The sequence below is a fragment of the Pinus tabuliformis genome, chromosome 2_2 (genome assembly GCF_031772625.1).
Source record: "Pinus tabuliformis cultivar Carrire ecotype Pingquan chromosome 2_2, CPIR1, whole genome shotgun sequence".
Lineage (NCBI taxonomy): Eukaryota > Viridiplantae > Streptophyta > Pinopsida > Pinales > Pinaceae > Pinus > Pinus tabuliformis.
In genome coordinates, this window is record NC_142300.1 from 980,097,794 (window position 1) to 980,119,424 (window position 21,631).

Below are 21,631 nucleotides of genomic sequence, written 5' to 3' on the forward strand. Positions count from 1 at the left end.
TAACCCAATGGTTGTTATCAACAGCCACAACATCATTGCAAATGATCTCAATCTTGCACCAAGGTACCTTGTTTCACAAGAACAAATAGTCACACACTTTCAAGACATGTCCAAATTGCTAGGTGATGATAGCCGGCAAGTCTACCAAAGGACATAAAACACCTTGCCTTAAAGCCTAAAATTTAGAGAATATCATTCTCCGTACAAAATGAGATAGGCACTAAATAGAACCCCCATGTATAAGCAGGCTCTACAAAGACTCAAAGTCAATTGGATTGGCTAGAGGATCAGTCCACCATTGCTTTTGGGAATGTTAGAAGGAAGGAAAGAAGAAGAAGAAAGAAAGAAGCGGGAAGAGATATAGAGGATGGCAGGGTTTTATTCACAGGAATAAGAGACTACAACAAAATCATGTGATGTCAGGGATTCCACCAAAGCAATGAAAGACAAGGACATAGATTAAGTTGCTCAGAGGATGACCAACACTTTGAGTAAGGGGGTGATGATGAGGCTCATCATTGGGTAAATAGATGGACCTTAATACACCTCCAAGCTTACTAAAATCAACTCTTCTCATGATTCCTTACATTTTTTAATTATGTTTTATTAATGAGATGAGTAAAAGTAAGATGTTATGTCTAGTGGTGTAATGTGCATTGATTGCAGGATTTTGGGAGAAAATTATGGAAATTTATAGATAATTAAGGTGTAGGAACTCGAATGAGACAAGAAGGAGAAATTATAGGAGATGGATCTTCCTCATTATGTCCTCACTCATTCGAAGATCCCTCAATCAAATCACACCAACTCGGAGTTGCAGGTAACTGAGTCATGAGGATCATTAGCAGCCAAGCCAATGATAGTTAAGAACCAGTTTATCTAGAGATTGCGAGCCAAGCCGCCCTAGATTTAAGAAAGTTGTTGGCAAATTTAGTTGTATAAATAAAGAGGCCTAGAGTCTCATTAGGATTCATATTTTTTATGCAAGATAACTAAGCACTTTTGAGTTGAAGGATTGTCGCAAAACACTGTTATGTATTTTTTTGATATGTTAATGAAAATGAGCATTTCCTTGATCCAACACTGAGTTGACTCAAAGGGCTAAAGCTCATGGGTTAGTGCCAAACCCTAGCAGTAGAGGTTCCTCTTTTTGTACTTGTATGCTTAATTTATTTCATAGATTACTTATTGAATTGGTGTTGGCATTGTTTCATTTCATGTATTAGTGAATTTGATTAGTTTGGTTCCATTTGTGCATAGCTTTAACAGTAGATTTAGATATTTAAAGGAATACAAAAAAGGCTGCTAACAGGTTGATCTTTCCTCACTCCTCCTTTCAGGGACCATGGTTTGAGGGAAAACTCCCATTCAACACCAAAAAGACAGAATTTGGATTTCATATGAAATTTAGGGTTTTCTACTAATTAGGCTAGCACCTTTTAGTTTTCAAGGATAGGTTTCAACTCTTATTTCTAATATCTCTAGATTTGTTTAAGATTTCATGATGTTTCACAATAGGTTGCAAGCATTTCCATGCATGAATGAGGCAACTAAATGATGAAATTTTGTTTTCTTATGTTGTTGGAAACCTTTCTTGTTTTGACATTATTTATGCGTAAATTCCAATGATCTGTATATTGCAGGAGTTTCAATAGTGCAGGAAGACCTCATTTCATCATCCAAAGCCTGACCTCAACCATCCATGATCACTAGAATCCACTAAGTCTCTAATCTAAGTTATCATTTCATAAGAACAACTTTTCATGCTTGTTGAGTAAATCCAACCATCATACAAGTGTTGGTTTGAGTTCTGATGAAGTCCTAACCACTTCCTCTCCTTATCCCTCACATCACTCACCTTCCCTAAGCCCTACACTATTTTCCATGTCACTCCTTATGCTTTCAGCTTGTTCCTCTAGGAATACAAGGGATCCTATAGGTAAATTAGGACATCCTATAGACATCCTATAGGACAACTTATAGTGGTCAATTTTGAGGCTGATTTGTGAGAAACACATCACGAAAGATAGGAGAAGACCCTTGCTTGTCTCTCAGGACATCTGACCCATCACAACCATATCTCTCTACACCTAACCCACCTTCCATACAATCAAGGGGAATTAGCATTTATGTTTTCACAAAAATGACAAAAAGAAAAAGGTTGTTATGTTCATTCATATGCACATCAGTTAAGTGTTTGATTAGATCTTATTGCATGCTTAGGTTAGTTAGGATTTCACATGTGTTAGCTTAGAATTCTTCTGAAGCAAGACATCTTAACAAATAGCTAGATGAATGGTGTGTTTTAATCATTTATTTCAATCTTTCATTACGACAGTAGATAATATTTCAATTCTCTCAATTAGGGTAAAATTCCCCTTTCTCCATTGGTAATCAACTTATTCTAACTCAATAGAAGGATGGTTTGAGAAACCATAGTGGTCTATCGGCAGCTCAGAAGTGACAAAGAGTGGAACAATTGCATCTATTTGTGTATACAACACTATCACCTCTAATTTTGTACGAACCCCGAGTTGATCAAGTTAATTTGGTAACCCCAGGAGTTGCATCATTCTTGCTGCAAACTGGTGCTCATCAGTTTCCTCTAAATCTATCCAATATGTCCTGTCTTTGGTTTTACATTATGTCGGTTCCCCAAATCCAATTTTATGTACCAATGTGTATGGACCTCAATGAAGCGATGAGAATATTAATTTCATTCAGTCCTTAGGAGCCCTCTATAAGAGGTATCCAAATACAAAATGGATCCTGGTTGGTGATTTCAACATGATTCTCTCTCTTGAAGAAAATAAGGGAGGATACTATAAACTGGACAAAAACTAACATATTCCAAGATATGATTGACTACATGAAGCTAGTGGACATAGAAAATACAAACGATATGTATACGTCGACAAACAAAATAGGTGAAAACACATGTTCACATCGAGGATGGGAATATTCTTATGTTTGGAGGAGTTAATCCTACAAGATGTTGTGTTAGGTCCCTATAATACTAGTGATTCCCCCATTACTATTGTCGTTGTATTCCTTATTAATATTGTTGTGCCCCTATTGTCCCCATATTTTTATTATGGTGCCCCCTAGAATCCCTTTATTGTTATTTTTGTGCCTTTATATTATTATTGTTAGGTTGGCTTGGTTATATTGTGACCCCTTAAACTCCTATATATAGAAAGGAAGTTTTTTCATTTGAATCATCCAAGAATTGTTCATTTTTTAATGTAAATGAGGTTGCCCCCTCGAAGAGGATGAATTATAAGGCGTTGATCTATATTTTCTATCTTTTTGTGAGCTGGTTTCATAACATTTGGTATTAGAGCTTAATTGGATTCTAAGGTTTCGCTGCTCCAAACAAGTCATTGTGGAATTTTCACTATCACTTTTTTTCTGTGACCTTTCAGACAGTAAAAAAAAACCCATTTTGGTTGATATCATTTTAAACCTTGGGTCAGAATTTCAGAGCCTTTCGCACTATATTTATGGAGATATGATCTGAGGAAGTTGGCCTTTTTGAAGACTCCCAAATTACACTACAAATAGGTGACCTCGGGAACATAGTCATAACTTTTGTTTTGAGCATCAGATTGAAATTTCATTAGAAGTTACAGATAGAGGATGCAGTGTACTTTCTTGTATATATCATTCAGATCCTAAGGTCAAAATAGTGACACATGGCACTTCATACAATTTCGCTCTTCTGAAAAGTTATATAATCAGGTCATCTTGGGAGGTTGTGTATAACTCTTTCTTGGAGAATCTAAATTCGATCATACTGGTGGCATTTGAAGGAAGACACAGAGGGTTACTACAGTTCGTAATTTCAGAACTGGAAGATCCGAAATTAGAGAGATACATCAGATGCAATATCGAGCTCCTACAAAGTGAAAAAAGGTGTGTAGATTTTTTAAAATTTTTGCATAAGCTTAGTTTGAAAAACTAGTTTGAAGGAATTCAAAGGGCATAGTAAAGAATTATTATCAATAATTGATGCCCCAAAGAAAGAAAATGGAAACACATAGTAAGCAACCTGAAAGCTCTATCATGACTTGTGAAGAAGAGGAAGAAATGCAACATGATATATCAAAATTACAAGACCAAGTACAACAAATTTTGATTCTCACAAAAGGTAAATGAAGCCAAGACGAATGGTGTGGAAGCTAATATGGATGGCATGGAAGCTAAGATGAATGGCATCGACGGTAAGATGGAATAATTGAAGATAAAGTTTAATAAGTTGCTACAAGAAAAGGTCACTAATGGTGAAAGGGTAGTAAAGGAAACTCATGATGAGAACAAAAGAAATGTTAATCATGATTTCATAGACTCTAATGTTGGATTGAAGACCCACATTGTTCCAAAAATCGATATGACGAAGTTTGATGGCAAGGATCCCAAAACATGGATACTACAGATGGAGCACTTTTTCGATCTCCATAATGTTCAAAACACACAAAAGGTACGTATTGCAACTTTATATTTGGAACCAAATCAATTTATATGGTAACGATGGCTTTGCTCTGGTAAACAAATTGTCACTTGGGCAATTTTTACGGAAGAAATGACAGCACATTATGAGGATACAATAAGCAACACTTTTTTTAGCCAATTGATATATCTCAAACAAAAGGATTCAATGGTGGAGCACATTGAGGACTTCGAAAAATTGAACATAAGGGTAAAAGATATTCCAGAGGAGCATAGGATTGATGTGTTCATAGGGACTTTAAAGGATAATATCCAACATGAGGTTCACCTTTGGGAACCGCATTCATTATAGAAGGCATTTAGGTTAGCAAGAAAAATGGAAAGCAAAATTATGGCAACCAGGAAGCCTACCAGTCACAACTATAAAGATGGAAGTGTTGTTGCCCCTAGCCTTCCACAACCTACAAGATTGACACCACAAAAATTGGAAGAAAAAAGAGCAAAAGGGATTTGTTACAGTTGTGATAGAAAATACACTAAAGGTCATAAGTGTGCTGAGAAGAAATTATTCTACATAGATTGTGAAGAGGAGGAAGAAGTGAACAAGAAATTTCAAAAGAAGAGGATATACTCCAGGAGAAAACCCTAGATAAAGAAGAAATGAATCCAATCATATCTTGTAATGCATTGGTTGGAATTACCATTCCTCAAACTATCAAGATTGAAGGACATATCAAGAAGAAAAAGGTAATAGTGTTGATTGATTCAGGAAGCACCCACAATTTTATTCATTGTAAGATAGCCAAGGAATTGAATTGCTTCTTATATCCAGCACGAGAGTGTCAAGTGTTGGTTGCAACTGGAGGAACCATAAATTTCTTTGGAAAGTGCCATAATATCAAGCTATGCATGGGATAATATGTATCGAATAGCCCAATGGTTTCCATTCCAATGGGTGGTGTTGATGTTGTACTAGGAGTCCAATGGCTACAATCCTTGGGTACAATAGCTTTTAATTTTCAAGAACTTTTCATGAAATTTTTTGCGGAAGGAAAGGAAGTTGAATTAAGAAGTATTGCAGGGAAACTAGGAAAGATAATCATCTCTAATGGTATGACAAAGCTTCTAAAGAAGGAACAACAAGGTGTAATTACACAATTATGTTCACTAGATGTTTCCACAGCAAAATCATCTATTTCTCCAAATCTCCAAAAAGTCTTGGACAATCATTCCAAGGTATTTGAGAATCCCAAAGGCATAAATATTTAGATGCAAGTTAGCGAGTTTGACTAAAAAATAACTTAATATCCAATTATTTGGCAATCTGTGACGCTGATTTCTATTCTACCTCAAGGTAAGGCAAAGTAAGGTAGGTCAAGTTAGGAACAAATCGTAGGTTGAGTAAGTAGTGGAATGATGGGGCTTTACCAACACAGGGAGGGTGAACACTGGTAGTTCAGCAGATGCAAGCCCTGTCGGTACATAAAAGAAGGATACTTTTGACCATGGGGAAAAGACATTTGAGGTATGTTACGGTTTCTAGCCAAAGGCACCCCTGGACTTAGCGACGTGGTTTCCAAACAACAACAACTCAAAGATAGTAGAGAATTCACCTGATGCAATAAAATAAAATAATTCTTTTGACTAGGAGAGAATTCACCTGATGCATATGCACACAATGTTTCTTCTTCCTTTCCTTCTTCATTATCCCTTTTCTCAAAAAGAACTGATGCCCAAAAACTATTAGAAGCATCTATTTGTAAAATCAGAAGGTCATCACCTGGTGGTTATAGCTTTGGAAGTTGTTGACATTCTCATTTGAGCCCTTTAATTGCTGCAATGGCTTCTGCTGGCCATCTTTCTCGGAGATGTTTTCTGATCGAGGTTGTTTTCTCTGATAGTCTAGGAAAATATATGTGCACATAATTCAAGACACCTAAAAATCTCTGAATTGTTTTAGTGTCTTTTAATTCATCTAGAAACTGAGACATTTTAGTAAGAATATGGGGTAGCATTTGAATATGTCCATTAATGACGTTGATCCCCAAAAAATCTATACTGTCTTGAAATAAAACCATTTTCTTCTCAGAAAGGACTATGCCATGATTTTGAACTTCAGTCAGGAAAATCTCTAAATGCTTGAAATGTGTTTCAAGATCTGGACAATGTACAAGAATATCATCGATATATGTTACAATGAAATCATATTTCCCAAAAATAAAATCCATTCTTCTTTGGAAGAATTCAGGGGCATTTTTGAGGCTGAATGGAACTACCTTCCATTGATAGAAACCTGCAGGACATGTGAAGGAAGTTTTGTGTCTATCCTCTTCTTTGATCTGTATTTGGTAGTATCGAGATTTCATATCAAACTTAGTGAATACATTGCTATTTTAAAGTTTTTAAAGTTCAAGATAATTTTTCATCCTTAAAATTTTCCTTCCGCTCACCTCCACTACAAATGGATTTTTTGGGATATCCTAGAAACAAGCCGTCTTGGTATCTATATAGGAGACAAAGGGTAAAATTATAATGAATAGTACATTGAAGGAATCCAGTCTACTATAAAATGTGATATAACGATATAAATGTGATAGAATAATATCTAAGGATTAATAAGAATTTTGATATGCTTAACATGCCTTAATAAAGATATGGAAGAATATTTTTATAAAAATAAACAATTCATTTCTCCAATAAAAATAATAGTTTTTTTAAAAATGAAAGCTATTTTTACTGCCATAAAAGGTAGCACCCTCTTTAACATTAACATTTAACATTTTCCCTCAAAAATAGGTGTTGGATTCATAGTTCATCTCTTCATCATGTAGCTTGAAACTAGGATGGCACTTGGATTTTAAGAGGAAATACAATCATAGGAATTCACCAGTGTATTATTTTTACTACTTACATTCGTAGTTTAAATGTCATTGAATTAAAAAAAATATATATTCTACTTATAGTGGATGAGTTATCATATTGTAACAAATAAGAAACAAAATATTGTTACGAGATCCTAGTATATAACATTCACATGTGATAAGAATGTTGGGCGGTTTATAGTTTAAGTTTGGATATGTATGTAATAAATTCATATTTTATGTAAAACAGAACTTGATAGACGTGTAATTAATTCAGTAAAACCTAATTAAAGTTGACTGATTCAACAAGGCACCTTATAAAAAGAAAAGAAAAAAAAGAGATTGAAGGTCAAGAAGGAGAGGTCCCAAAATTGGCCTCATTGCATGTAATAGTTCTTCTTAATGGAATAATTTCTCTCTCTCTCTCTCATTTTTATAAGTTTTCTTATTAATTTCATGGCATATATGTATGTTTTCTCTCCTCCAGACTCATGGAATATGTGTCATATAGAATCTTGGGTGACCTCATTTCAACAACATTTTAGCTTTCCCATAATGGTATGGCTGCCATAGAAGCACATTAATTGATGGAATATAGAGAAAGCATCTTCAACAAACTTCATGAAAGTGCTGGAACCTATATAATGTTTTTTAAATAGTGCATGATAACTCATTTTAAAGTATTTTATGTTGCATCAAATTCTTTTTTCATGAAATTTTATTTTGACTTCTTGGTTTGATAGATATCACACATGTATGTAGATAATCATGGCCACATGTGCGTTGAGCTTCAGGAATGATTTTCTCACTCTAAATATCATTATAAACCAGGTATCTTATATCAATGGAAAATTTTCTTCAGTACCTAAAATCGATATTTGAAGGAATTTGATTTAATCACATATAGTAAAGTTGTCTACAAAGTTGTAACAACATATCTATAGCTACAAAAATTCAAAAGAAAAAAAACAGGGTCATCCACAAACCCATGGTTATGGGTAAACCACATAAAATATTCTCCAATATTTTCATTTCCAACTTGGTTATGGGTCATCCAAAAACTCACAACTATGGATTAGCCACATAATAGGGTAGTTATGCTATATTTTTAACAACTAACAAATATGCTAATTTCCATAAATAACTATAACTACTAGAATATCGTGTAAATGTTCTAACACCTATATTTCTTGCAAGAAGGAGATAAATCTCAACCTTTGATCTATGACTAATGCTTGTAAAAACATTGCAGAATATTTTGTGCAATTTAAATCCATACTATTCACTTAATAATTACTGATAATTGAATTAAATTATAGAATCCTTTTTCCAAAAATAAACATGCTTATCAACCTAATTAAACAAACAAACAAATAATCATTATGCAAATATCTACATAAAACAATTAAAAAGCTAAACATCATAAATTGATTTTAAACCCAAATTTATAAAACACTTCAAAGAATAAAATTTAGTAAGATATATTTTTTTATCGTTTAATATGGAAAAAATAATAAGTAAAATGAAATTAAATGATAAAAAAAATACTTGGTAAATTGAAATTTAAATGGATATACCCTAGTTGTAATTTTTTTTATATATAAATTGAAATTTAAATGGATATACCCTAGTTGTAATTTTTTTTATATATAAATTAAGATACTCGTAATATTTAATAAGATAAAAATTCTAATCATCAAATTCAAGAATACTAATATCCCTACTTTTGCATATAAAAATAATAATGTAGAAGAAATTAATTTATATAAATATCTTAGTATTGACTTCAGTAACAAGTACAAAGGTTTGACACAATGAAAAATAGTGAAAATGGAAATAATAAAGTACAACCATAAAATATAATAAATAGATGTCACGAACTAAGAAATATATAAGAAAATAAAATTAATATATTACAAATATATTACAAAGAAATCATTAACATGAAATTAATATTAATAATATCCTATTACTATAATCAATTTATGAAAGAAAACTAGTACTATTAAAATGTGAAAACACTAGCATAATCTATTTAATAAAATTTAACAAAATGGCATATAATTTTTATACTTGTCCAACAAAATGGCATATAATTTTTATACTTGTCCAACAAAGTTTATATTGCTTTTGGTTTTAAAAACTTTGAGCTCTATTAAAAACTAATTAGCAATTGCCTTGAAAAGGTCTAAAGGTAGGTTGATAGGAATGTTAAATTGGAAAAAGATATAGACCAAAAAACTATATCCACTATAAATGCTTTTGAATACAAAAAGGGCCAGTTGTACCATCTGCATCTCTCCTTGAAGACTTTGTGTAAGTCATGATCAATTTTTTTATTTTTTTTCACCCAGAGGAAACCCCAATTTTGTTATTGTTTTGGTGACTACGGAATTACTCCCATCCCAATACTTTAGATTATGTGAAAACAACATCCAATTTAGATTTATAAATACAATAAAAATAAATTGTGCAATATACAATAATTAAGTACATTTAAAATAATTCCTTAATACACCATTAATCAATAGTCACCAAAAACATACATCTCAAATCAACACAATATGAAAAAGAAATGATCCACTATACAACGTAATTTCACATAATTAAGTACATTTAAATAATACCTTAACACATCTCAAACTAAAATGATCATGCAACTTAATCTCGCATAATTCATCCCTGACATAGATTGGAGAAATTAATTACATTTAAAAAACTTTCTGGTGCAAAATCTTTATTGAAACTTACCTTCTATCATAGCAAACTGATTGAATTTAAAATGCTTTTAGGAAATTGATAATATTTAAAATACTTCTATAATACAATCCTAGTTGTTAGTTTCTACTAAAATAAATTTAATGGAAACCCAATATTGTACTAAGAAAATGAAAAGTGGAGCATATCATGAAATGAGAGCATCATGGAATATATCATCTAGTTTCTTAATTTTCTCATTTTTATGGAACAAATTAAGCATTGTATGTGTTTCTTTTGATGGAGAAAGATAAATTTTTTTGTCGAAGATTCTACCACAAGTTAGAATATGTATGTTTTGGTGATATTAGATATCGTTATTTTATATCAAAAATTTTGACTAAAAGTTGAACAATCTCACTAAAATCGAAATAACCAAAACAAATACATAAAAAATTATACTTCAACTTGGGTTGTTATTATTTAATTTATTTTCAAAAAAATAAGTGATATTGATTGAGATGCCATAACACTTTGATTTTTGTTTACAATAATCGTTATATCCTATCATCTACCTGGTTAGCAGGATATGTAGTTATGGGTATAAGATAAACTAATAAGACTATCTAATGGGAAATGGGTCTAAGGGGGCTTATAATCAAGTTCATTTAAAGTAGAATTCCAGGCTCAATAGTTAATGAAAAGAAACAGTTGATGATAAAAGCTTTAAACTTTTGACAGGATGAATAGTTAATGATAAACAAGAGTTGATGATAGAATCTTTAAAATTTTGACAGGATGAGCAACAAGTCTCGTGATGAAGTTTCTAGCAATGTAGTTATGGGTATAAGATAAAATAATAATACTATCTAAGGGGAAATGGGTCTAAGGGGGATTATAATCGAGTTCATTTAAAGTTGAATTTAAGGCTCAATAGTTAATGATAAGCAAGAGTTAATGATAGAAGCTTTAAAATTTTGACAGGATGAGCAACAAGTCTCGTAGTGAATTTTCTAGCAGTGTAGTTATGGGTATAAGATAAACTAATAAGACTATCTAAAGGGAAATGGGTCTAAAGGGGTTTATAATCCAGTTCATTTAAAGTCAAATTTCAGGCTCAATAGTTAATGATAAGCAAGAGTTGATGATAGAAGCTTTAAAATTTTTACAGGATTAACAATTAATGATAAGCAAGAGTTAATGAAAGAAGCTTTAAAATTTTTACAGGAAGAGCAACAAGTCTTGTGGTGAAGTTTCTAGCAATGTAGTTATGGGTATAAGATAAACTAATAAGACTATCTAAGGGGAAATGGGTCTAAGGGGGCTTATAATCTAGTTCATTTAATGTCAAATTTCAAGCTCAATAGTTAATGATAAACAAGAGTTGATGATAGAAATTTTAAAATTTTGAAAAAACTCAGTGTCTTAGCATAACCAAGTTCATTAAATTAAATGCAAAGATAAAGTTTATTAATAGCTTTTGGTTACTCTTAAGATAATATCCATTATTAATAAAACATTATGTGACAGTTGGAAATCAGTAAGTCATCCATATTTGTTATTAATCTTAAAACCTAACCTCCACTGCTGTTGTCGAGCTCTTCCATGGCACATCATACAATGTTTCAATGGCCAATTTGGGTAGATTGTACAAGGTTGTGCTGACCACAGTGCTGTCTCGGAAGGGAAAGTAAGTACATAAATTTCATTAACATCAAAGTTCACAATAATCTAATAAAATGATTTGTGTCTCTCGATGATCACCATTTTAATTTTTTTGGAGTTCATTTACTATTTGACAGAGTTGTTGCATTTAATTCTTTCACGTGTCTTATTAGTCGTGCTTATGGTTCCTATGAAGTGATTTCTTTAGATTATTTATGACATTTGTTAGGTTTTTACAAAGTTGAAAAGATTAAAATACATATCTAGCTTGAGGAATAGGTGGTTCAATCCTTGCCATCTAAGAAGGCTAATTTAATGGAGTAATATGTAGAAAATAATATATTGATTCATTTAAATATTGTTGAGAAATATGTAGAAAACACTATATTGATTTACTTAAATCCTGTTGGTAAAGCCTGGGCACACACAACTGACCCTAAATCCAAGACAAAATTGTTAGATGACAATTGATCCTTAATCCAAGACACAATTTTTGGATGAAAAATTATGGTTGTTGGGATAAAAAATGTTAATCAAGGTTGGAGTGACCTACTCTTGGTGCCATTGTTAAATGGATCATTGATTGGCTTAAGCTCAGCCCACCAACTATGGATTTTTAAGCTAGAAACTATTTCACAAGTAAAAAAGAACACAAATCAATACTTAACACTATGTGTTTTTAATTATTGAATTGATAAAATAGTAAAAATCAATATTTCATTGTTTGAGATTGAATTAACCATTTCTTTAATTTCGTGAAGGAATTGAGGGTGAGAATTCCTTCTGAGTTTATTTCATTTCAAGGGGTATTTAGGGTTAACTAAATCTGAAATAATTTTCGTGATAATGTTTTTTTATTGGGTAGATCATTATTGCAGTTAACATTAGATTTGATTTCAACTTAGATATGGCCTAAGGTCTTAAAAACATTTTTTTTCATGTAGCATTTAATCATTTTGTATTATCTATTTCCTCACTCAATTAATTTCCTATGCCTCTACTCGACCAAGGACTTACCTTTGTCATTAGTTGTTCTGATTTGGGATGTTTTTCTCTGCGAGGGGATTTGGGATGGAACACCTAATGAAAATGGTAAGTCCTTGTTAGTTGTTCGAACTGAAATAAGTATTGGTGGAGTAGAGGCAGACCTTCTAGATACGCACCTCGCATTTGATTTCCTTTGAGTGGTGCTACCACAACCCAAAAGGATTCCTCTTCATTCATGTAAGAAGAAACTTTTCAGCTATGAAATTCATCCCTTGTGTATACCCCACCTCTGTGTGGAAGTCTCTGCTGATTTGAGATGACACTTTTGGGAACATCACTGCCAATGTATTTTGTCAATCTATGAACTACCTATCAACTTTGTGACTTGGTTGTCAACTCCATATTTCATGGTTTTTCATGAGTTCTATTTGTTCCTGGATTGGCCCTACTAAAAATCAAAAATAACTTTACCAATGTTTGGTTAAAAATAAGTTTACCATAAATCAGTTTTCCAGAGTTTTTGTGCTCGTTTTTGTGCTATGTTAAAAATAAGTTTACCATAATTTTTGTTAAAAATAAGTTTACCACAGTTTTTAAAATGTGCTTTGTCTATTTCGGTTTATCTGTTTAGTCTTACATGTTGCAGTGTCTGCAAATAGTTAGAAGAATATTATATTAGCTGGGACCACCACAGATCTTAGCATCTTATTATACTCATGAGATAAAGTCTTCATATCTTCTAAAAAAGGCAATGGAATGGACAAAGCAGAGAAGGCTCTTCTCATCTTCTCATGAAATAATAAAGGCTTCATATCTTCTTGAAAAGGGTATGAATAAAGCAAAGAAGGCTCTTCCTTTTGATTTGTTAGCTATTGTTTTAGCAAAAGGGAATGGAAAGAGTAGAGAAGGATCTTCTTTCTAGTTTCTTAGTTGGTGCTTTAGCAACATATTTTCATTGTTACATTTTTCATGAGCTTCTACCCAACACAGCTACTGTGATCATAAGTTGTCCCTGCTACATATTCTTTTGGTGCTGCTAGTTAGGGCTATGGAGCTTTAATTGCATCTCAAAGCTCTAGTCCTACTATTCTTTAGTATATCTCTTTCCTCACTCAATTAATGAAGTTATTTTTGCACACCCCCTTTAGTGACTGATTGAAGAAGGCGATTGCTTCTCGCAAATGATGAATTTTAGACATCGTAAAAGAAACCAACCCATGAATGTATGAAAAACCTTGAACAATGGTTGATCTTGATCACCTCTAGTGAAGGACGGGAACATTTACAATAGTGTGTCTCAATTTTTGTCATTGCACCAAACATCCATTCTGGAGTAAGGTAAATCTTCCTTTCATGCTCCTATTTCCTTCACAACCTTCCTTGTTCATCATCCCATATTCATTTCATCAGTAAATTCAGAAATTGAGGCCATCAACAAATTCATTCTTTACAATATGGAAGTGACACAACTGTGGGCTACATTGTATGAAAACAAGAGGAGGAAATGGGATAATGATAGGAAATAATTCAATTTGTTGAATGGTATAAGTGTACCTTATCTTAATCATTTAAAAGAAAATATGCCAATGACATGACCTACCAAATGGGTTGTTGATCAAGTTAGAGCGAAATATGGTGCATCCAGTTATTACTCACATGCTGAAGAGGATGTGCTAAACATAGGGATTGGGTGCATGAACCTAGTAATTATAATCTGTTTCCATACATTTTTAACTTCATATTTTACCTTTGAATTGTAACATCTATAAATACTTTATATTGTTAATTATATTTGGGTTATTAGACACATGACACTATGATTTTTTCACTTTTTTATAGGTGCATTTGTTCCCATCTATGTGGGCATATGGAAATAATTTTCAAGAGAAAGATGTTGATGGTGGATGATGACTCAAGATTGTGGAGTGGAAGTTGATTTTGACCAATATATTCGTGTTAGCCATCACAATCAGAACCTAATGCAAGGGATGTTAGGTTACATTGGATGGATACAAGAGATCATTCAAGTGGACATCTCTTCATTCCAGTGTGTTATATTTGGGAGCAAGTGGTGGGACATCTTTGACCAAAATTTGTAAAGGAATATCGTGATAGTGGGTTGATATCTATAAACTCTTCAGATGTGGCATAAAGCTAGGGAGCCTGATATTTTCCCAAAACACTGCAATGAGGTGCCTTTTCACCCAAATTTGTTGGATAGGGATTGGTGGTTTATATTAATCCATGATCGTAGATAAAAACATATTTTTTAGAACAACATTATTATCATGCTAAGCGAGGAACAAAATCAAGGTTATTGCAAAGGAGAGTGATACGTACTTGTGTTATGTCATCATTTATAATATTGTTGCATGGTTTTGTTAATATTATTTTTTTATTCATCTTGTTGACATTTTATATAATTGGTAAGATTCACAAACATTTTTACACATTTTTTTGCAGTGGAAACATTTTTACACTTAAAACTAAGTATTTCCAATTGTGTACAATATCTACGAGAATAAGGATTCAAGTTCTCAATCCTTCTCAAATAGAAAAATGAAAAGAATATAACCAAAATGACAAAATAGTGAATTTAGAAACAACATTAAAGATTTAGTCTTGATTTATATACTTATTCATTTATTAATCAGCTCACATGTTTTTTCTTCTTGTTTGGTTCAAAATCAATATAAATCATGTAGGGATAACTCGATGAGAACTTTAACAATGAAAAAAGTATGCATTAATATGTAGGATTTAAACTACATTTCTTGCAACATTATATAAACTAAAAGGAGGTCTTATGCATGTATAAAATATTTATTACATCATTTTATGGACCATATGGGAAACAAATGGGTTTACATGGATACATGAGAAGTTTTAATTTTTTCTTCACATATAATGGAACAATTTTGACTTTTCTTTTCAATGGTAATTATAAATAACGTTGAATTAATAAATATTTTATGGCTAAGAATTAAATGATAAAAAATGTGATGGTGATTATGAAGCATTTGTTTGACTTTCAAATACACTTGGTGATGCATTTTTCTTTCTTATTTAGATGATGTAAAATAAATATCTATTTTTATATATTTATAAGTAATTATTTAAACTAGACATGTCATGATGTAATATTAGCTAGGAAAAATATGAAAACATGCATTTTAGTGACTATCTTCTAATAAGCATGTGGACAAAATAATATTTCTTGAGTTTTTAATTAAGAAATAATCAGATATATTATTTTTCAAGTTTAAATCTAATATAATATGATTTTTGTATTATTTAACTCATATTTATTATTAAAAAGAGTTAAATCTAAACCATTACAATAGCAAATAAAGGGCCAAAATAACACCAAAATGTTACATATTTTTTACTTGCACCGGTACTTCAAATCATGCAGCTTGAAACTAGGTTGGAACATGTATTTTAAGAGGAAATACAATCATAGAAATTCATCATTATACTATTTTTACTACTTACATTCATAGTTTAAATGTCATAGAATTCTTTTGCAAGAAATATTCTACTTATAGTGGATGAGTTATCATATTGTAACACATAATAAACAAAATATTGTTATGAGATCCTAACATATAACATTCACATGTGATATGAATGTTGGGGTGTTTATATTATAATTTTGGATATGTAAGTCATAAAGTCATATGTTTATGTAAAACACAATTTGATAGACATGTAACTAATGCAGTAAAACCTAATTAAGGTTGACTCCTTCAATAAGAACTTATAAAAAGAAAAGAAAAAAAAGAGATTGAAGGTCAAGAAGGAGAGGTCCCAAAATTGACCTCCTTGCATGTAATAGTTCTCCTTAATGGAATCATTTCTCTCTCTCTCTCTCTCCATATTTTTTGATGTATACATTTCTTTCATTTTTATTAGTTTACTTGTTATTAATTTCATGACATATATGTTTGTTTTCTCTCCTCCTCACTTAGTATTACCACTTATTGGGGAATGTGGTTTGAAAGAAATTTTTCTTTCAAAGTTTTGCAACAATATCCAATCTCCTTCTAATATCTTTGGAGTCTGTTTGTTAGGCCATACACTATAAGAATCACAAGTGGTCAAAAAATAGTATAGGGATTTCTACCCTCATACCTTCATTCACCACTGTAGGAGAATACTTACATGGATTCTATACATCCGTTGGTATCCTTTGTGTCTCTCTCCACTTCATTCTCATACATTCATATCTATTTCAAATTTATACAAACTTGCCATAGCTTAATAAAATCTATATGTGTCATATAGAATCTTGGATGACCTCATTTCAGCCATGTTTTATCTTTCCCATAATGGTATGGCTGTCATAGAAGCACAATAATGGATGGAATGTAGGGAAAAAGTCATCAACAAACTTCATGCAAGTGTTGCAACCTATATAATGCTTTTTAAATAGTGCATGATAACTCATTTTAAAGTATTTTCTATTGCATCAAATTATTTTTTCATGAACTTTTATTTTATTTCTTGGTTTGATAGATAACATCGATTGAAGCCACACATGTTTGTAAATAATCATGGTCACATGTACCTTGAGCTTCAGGGATGATTTTCTCACTCTATTTATCATTATAAACCAAATATTATAGCAATATTTTAGATTTTATGAAAACAACATATAATTTATATCTATAAATACAATAAATAAAAAATACAATATGCAAAGCAAACACTATGACACAATTATACTTTGACAAAATTATAGTTTAACCAGGAAAGTTTCTATCAATATAGTTATGGGTATAAGATAACCTAATAAGACTATTTAAAGGGTTCAAATGGGTCTTAAGGAAACTTATAATCCAGTGCATTTGAAGGCTAATTTCAGGCTCAATAGTTAATGATAAGAAAGAGTTGATGTTAGAAGCTTTAAAATTTTGAGAAAAAACCAGTGTCTCAGCATAGCCAAGTACATTAATTTTATCTGCTCATGCCTATTAGCACTAAAGCTCACGTAGTTCTGGTACCACAAGAACTTAAAATTAGCTTTTGCTAACTCTTAAGATAATATCTGTTGGCAATAAAACATTTTGTGACCATGAGAAACAGGTAGGTCATCCATATTTGTTATTACTGTTATAACCTCCACTGCTACTGCCGAGCTTTTCCATGGCAGATCACACAAGGTTTTCGATGGCAAGTTTGGGCAGATCGCACTAGGTTTCCCTGACCACAGCGCTCTCTGCCAAGGGAAAGTAAGTACATTAATTTCATTAACAGCAGAAAGTAAGTACATTAGTTTCATTAACATCAAATTTCGCAATAATCTAATAAAAGGATTTCTGTCTCTCCATGATCAACATTTTTAATTTTTTTTGGAGTTCATTTACTATTTGACAGAGCTGCTGCATTTAATTCTTTCATGTGTCTCGTTGGCCGTGCTTGTGGTTACTATGAAGTGATTGACTGAGATTCTTTATGACATTTGTTAGGTTTTTAGAAAGTTGAAAACATTAAAATCCATATCCATATCGAGCTTGAGGAATAGGTGGCTCAATCCTTGTCATCTGAGAAAGGCTAACTCAATGGAGCAATATGGAGAAGGCTAACTCAATGGAGCAATGAAAACTAAAGGTTAATAACCACGGGTAGATGTCTTTGGCCAGAAGAAAAAATGGTTCTTGAAAAGCCACCCCTAAAAATAAATTATTTTTTCAAAATTTAAAAATAAAATAAATCCCCAAAAATACATTCAAGAAACCCAACATAAACAGATAATAAATTTGCACGTTGGTGGCATAATTGACTATGAAATCAGGCCTTTCCTTACCTATTGTGAGAATATTCAACAGAGTTGCATTTAATTTCATTGTCTCTGATTCTCCAATATTCGTTTCTTATGATCACGCGAATCAATCACGATCTATCCATCGGAATCCGAATAGCTCCTTGACAAAATCGATGCTTTATTATTCATAAATTCTTTATCATTTGGATTAATCACGATATTCCATCCACCATCATTACTTTCCCTTGAAGCTGATGAATTATCATTGCTTACCAGATAATCCAACTCCAGTTCTAATCTTTTCTTAAGCGGCAATGAACACGCCATTGAAATCAATGTGTTCACATCCAAATCATCCTTCGGAAACCCTCTCAAGAACGGTAGCAGATTCTCAAAGTGCAATTTTAACAGATCAGTCTGAAAGAATTTTAGGAGCGCCAGGGCCACGCCAAAAACTGCCCTCTTCCCGTCGCAGAGAAAAACATCCCAAATGGGAACAACTAATGACAATGGCATGTCTGCGGAGAAAGCAGTCATTAACCAACTGTTTGCAAACATCGCTGGCGTGATCATCTGTTCCTCAAAATGGTTAGCCAGTTGGGGCAGTTGCTCCCTCAGAAGCATTTCGAACTGAAAAAAGTATTGGTGGAGTAGAGGCAGACCTTCCAGATACACACCTCGCATTTGCTTGCCTTTGAGCAATGCCACCATATCCCAAAATGTTGCTTCTTCATTCGTGTAAAGAAGAAGCATTGCAGCAATGAAATTCATCCCTTGTGTATACCCCACCTCTGTATCGTAAACCGAATACGCCTTCAACACATTGTAGAGAGACCGATGCCCGGCCCCATCTTTCGCTTGAAATAATTCCTCCGATGCAAAAGTCCGAGGGATGTCTTTAAGGATAACTTTCTCTGATTCTGTTTTTACGGAAAATTCTTGGGAGCCCTGACTAAATTCCTGGGTTTGCCACCAGAAGGTCCCGTCCAACTGAATTGAACTGCCAAATGACACCCCGCGTTGAACTGGCAATGTCATGCGTGATACGCCTTGTAACTTCTCGCAGATTGCATTGGTGATAGTTTTCATTGTTAATGTCATGTGTGATAGTTTTCATTGTTAACGGTTTTTTTCTTTCGTCATCGGCAGGAAACTCATCATTATGTTTTCTTTCGACGAAAATTTTACAAAAGAGTGAATTTCCGCCCATGAATGAAAGTTTGTGGACGTTATATCTGAAGAGAGAGAAAGGTGCACAGATAAACAGATACTCTTCGATTCGATTCGATTGACACGATTCCCGTAACACCGCCAAAAACTTGGTATTATTACAAAAAGAGATGCATTTATTTTGGGTTCCATTCAAAGATTATTTATAGGTTATATTGTTGTAGAGACGACGGCATTTTAATTTGCTAAATTAATTTGAAATGTTTGTGTTTTTAAAATTAAAAAAAGAAAAGATTTATTTTAATTTTGAATTTATTAATTATTTAGATGGATCCATTTTTTTTAATTTTTTTTTTAAATAATTCATCTCAAAAAATTAATAATTTAGAATTAAAATAGATTTAAAATAGTTTAATTATTTTTATATAATTTGGTCGAGTTAGTTTTCTTTATAATTATAGTTATTATTTTTTAACTTTATTTTTTAAGTTTTAATTATTTTTTATATAAATTAATCTAGTCAAAATATTATATAGAAAAATATATTACAACATATTTACTATTAAATTGAATAACGCCACTCCACGTAATAAAAAATTTAATATTGCTTTCTAAATATTATTATAAATAAATTAACTTAAATTTATTTAAAAATTAGTTTTATAAAGTATTTATAAAAAAATAAAAAATAAGTATGTAATTTTTTGTCATTTAATTTAGATGAGTATTAATTTTTTTATATGTATTTAAAAAAAATTACACATAAATTAAATTAATGCATCTAAAATTTTGATAAATCTAGATTTATTTTAAATATATCTAAGCCAATTTATTTTATTGTATAGATATATTTATTTATTTATATTTTTCTAATAATATAATAATATATTATTTTTATCTTAAAAAATGTGTTATTTTTTTTATTATATATATATCTATATATATAAATAAAAAACAAAAAATTATTAAACTATTAAAAATATATATTTGTAATAAAATGATGTTAAAATACTTAACATGTTAATACACATATAATAGTTCATGATAATTCTTAGTTATTTCATTATATTGTTATACTAAATGTTTAAAAACAAGATGTATGTGTCTACTAACATCATTCAAAAGATGAAATACACACTATTATGTTTTAACAAGTAAATAAAACAAGCACCGCAAGCAGTGGAAGTCCCTGCTGCTTTGAGAGGAGACTTTTGGAAACATCACCTGCCAATGTATTTTGTCAATCTGTCAACTCCCTATCAACTTCATGACTTGGTTGCCAACTGCCTATTTCATGTTTATTATGAGTTCTATTTGTTCCTAGACAACAATTGGTAATCGAAAGACAAGAACCTAGCAACACAAAGTCAAGCAAACAACATTTGTTAACAGGTTTGCTACAATTGTATGGAAAGAAGATAATCATATAGGATTGGCCCTACTAAACATTAAAAATAAGTTTACCAGAGTTTTTGTGTTCTCTTAAAAATAAGTTTACCATAAATTAGTTCCTACTAAACATTAAAAATAAGTTTACCACAATTTTTGTGTTCGGTTAAAAATAAGTTTACTATAAATAAGTTTGCTCGAGTTTTGGTGCTTTGTTAAAAATAAGTTTACCAACATTTTTATGTTGTGTTAAAAAGAAGTTTACCATAGTTTTTAAACCATTCTTTGTCTATTATGCTTTGTCTTGCAAATAGATAGAAGAATATTATATTGTTTGGGACCACCATAGATCTTAGCATCTTATTATACTCATGAGATAGAGTCTTCATATCTTCTAAAATAGGGAATGGAATGGACAAAGCAGAGAAGGCTCTTCTCATCTTCTCATGAAATAATAAAGGCTTCATATCTTCTGGAAAAGGTAATGGAAAAAGCATAGAAGGCTCTTCTTTCTCATTTCTTAGCTTGTGATATAGCAAAAGGGAATGGAAAGTGCATGGAAGGACCTTGTTTCTAGTTTCTCAGTTGGTGGTTTAGCAACATATTTTCATTGTGACATTTTCCATGAGCTTCTACCCAGCACAAC

General features: G+C 31.7%; 1 protein-coding gene across 1 annotated transcript; it reads right to left on the reverse strand.

Annotated features, from left to right (window-relative positions):
• Window positions 1-18,561: 18,561 nt before the first annotated feature.
• LOC149196555 (uncharacterized) lies at window positions 18,562-19,515 on the reverse strand. Its single transcript, XM_089408333.1, has one exon. It carries the CDS (start codon window positions 19,513-19,515, stop codon window positions 18,562-18,564), a length of 954 nt encoding a protein of 317 aa, XP_089264459.1.
• Between the last annotated feature and the right edge of the window lie 2,116 nt (window positions 19,516-21,631).

Bases quoted from the DNA above. Each gene is read 5' to 3' on its own strand.
- LOC149196555 (XM_089408333.1), bottom strand. From the start codon at position 19,515: ATGAAAACTATCACCAATGCAATCTGCGAGAAGTTACAAGGCGTATCA.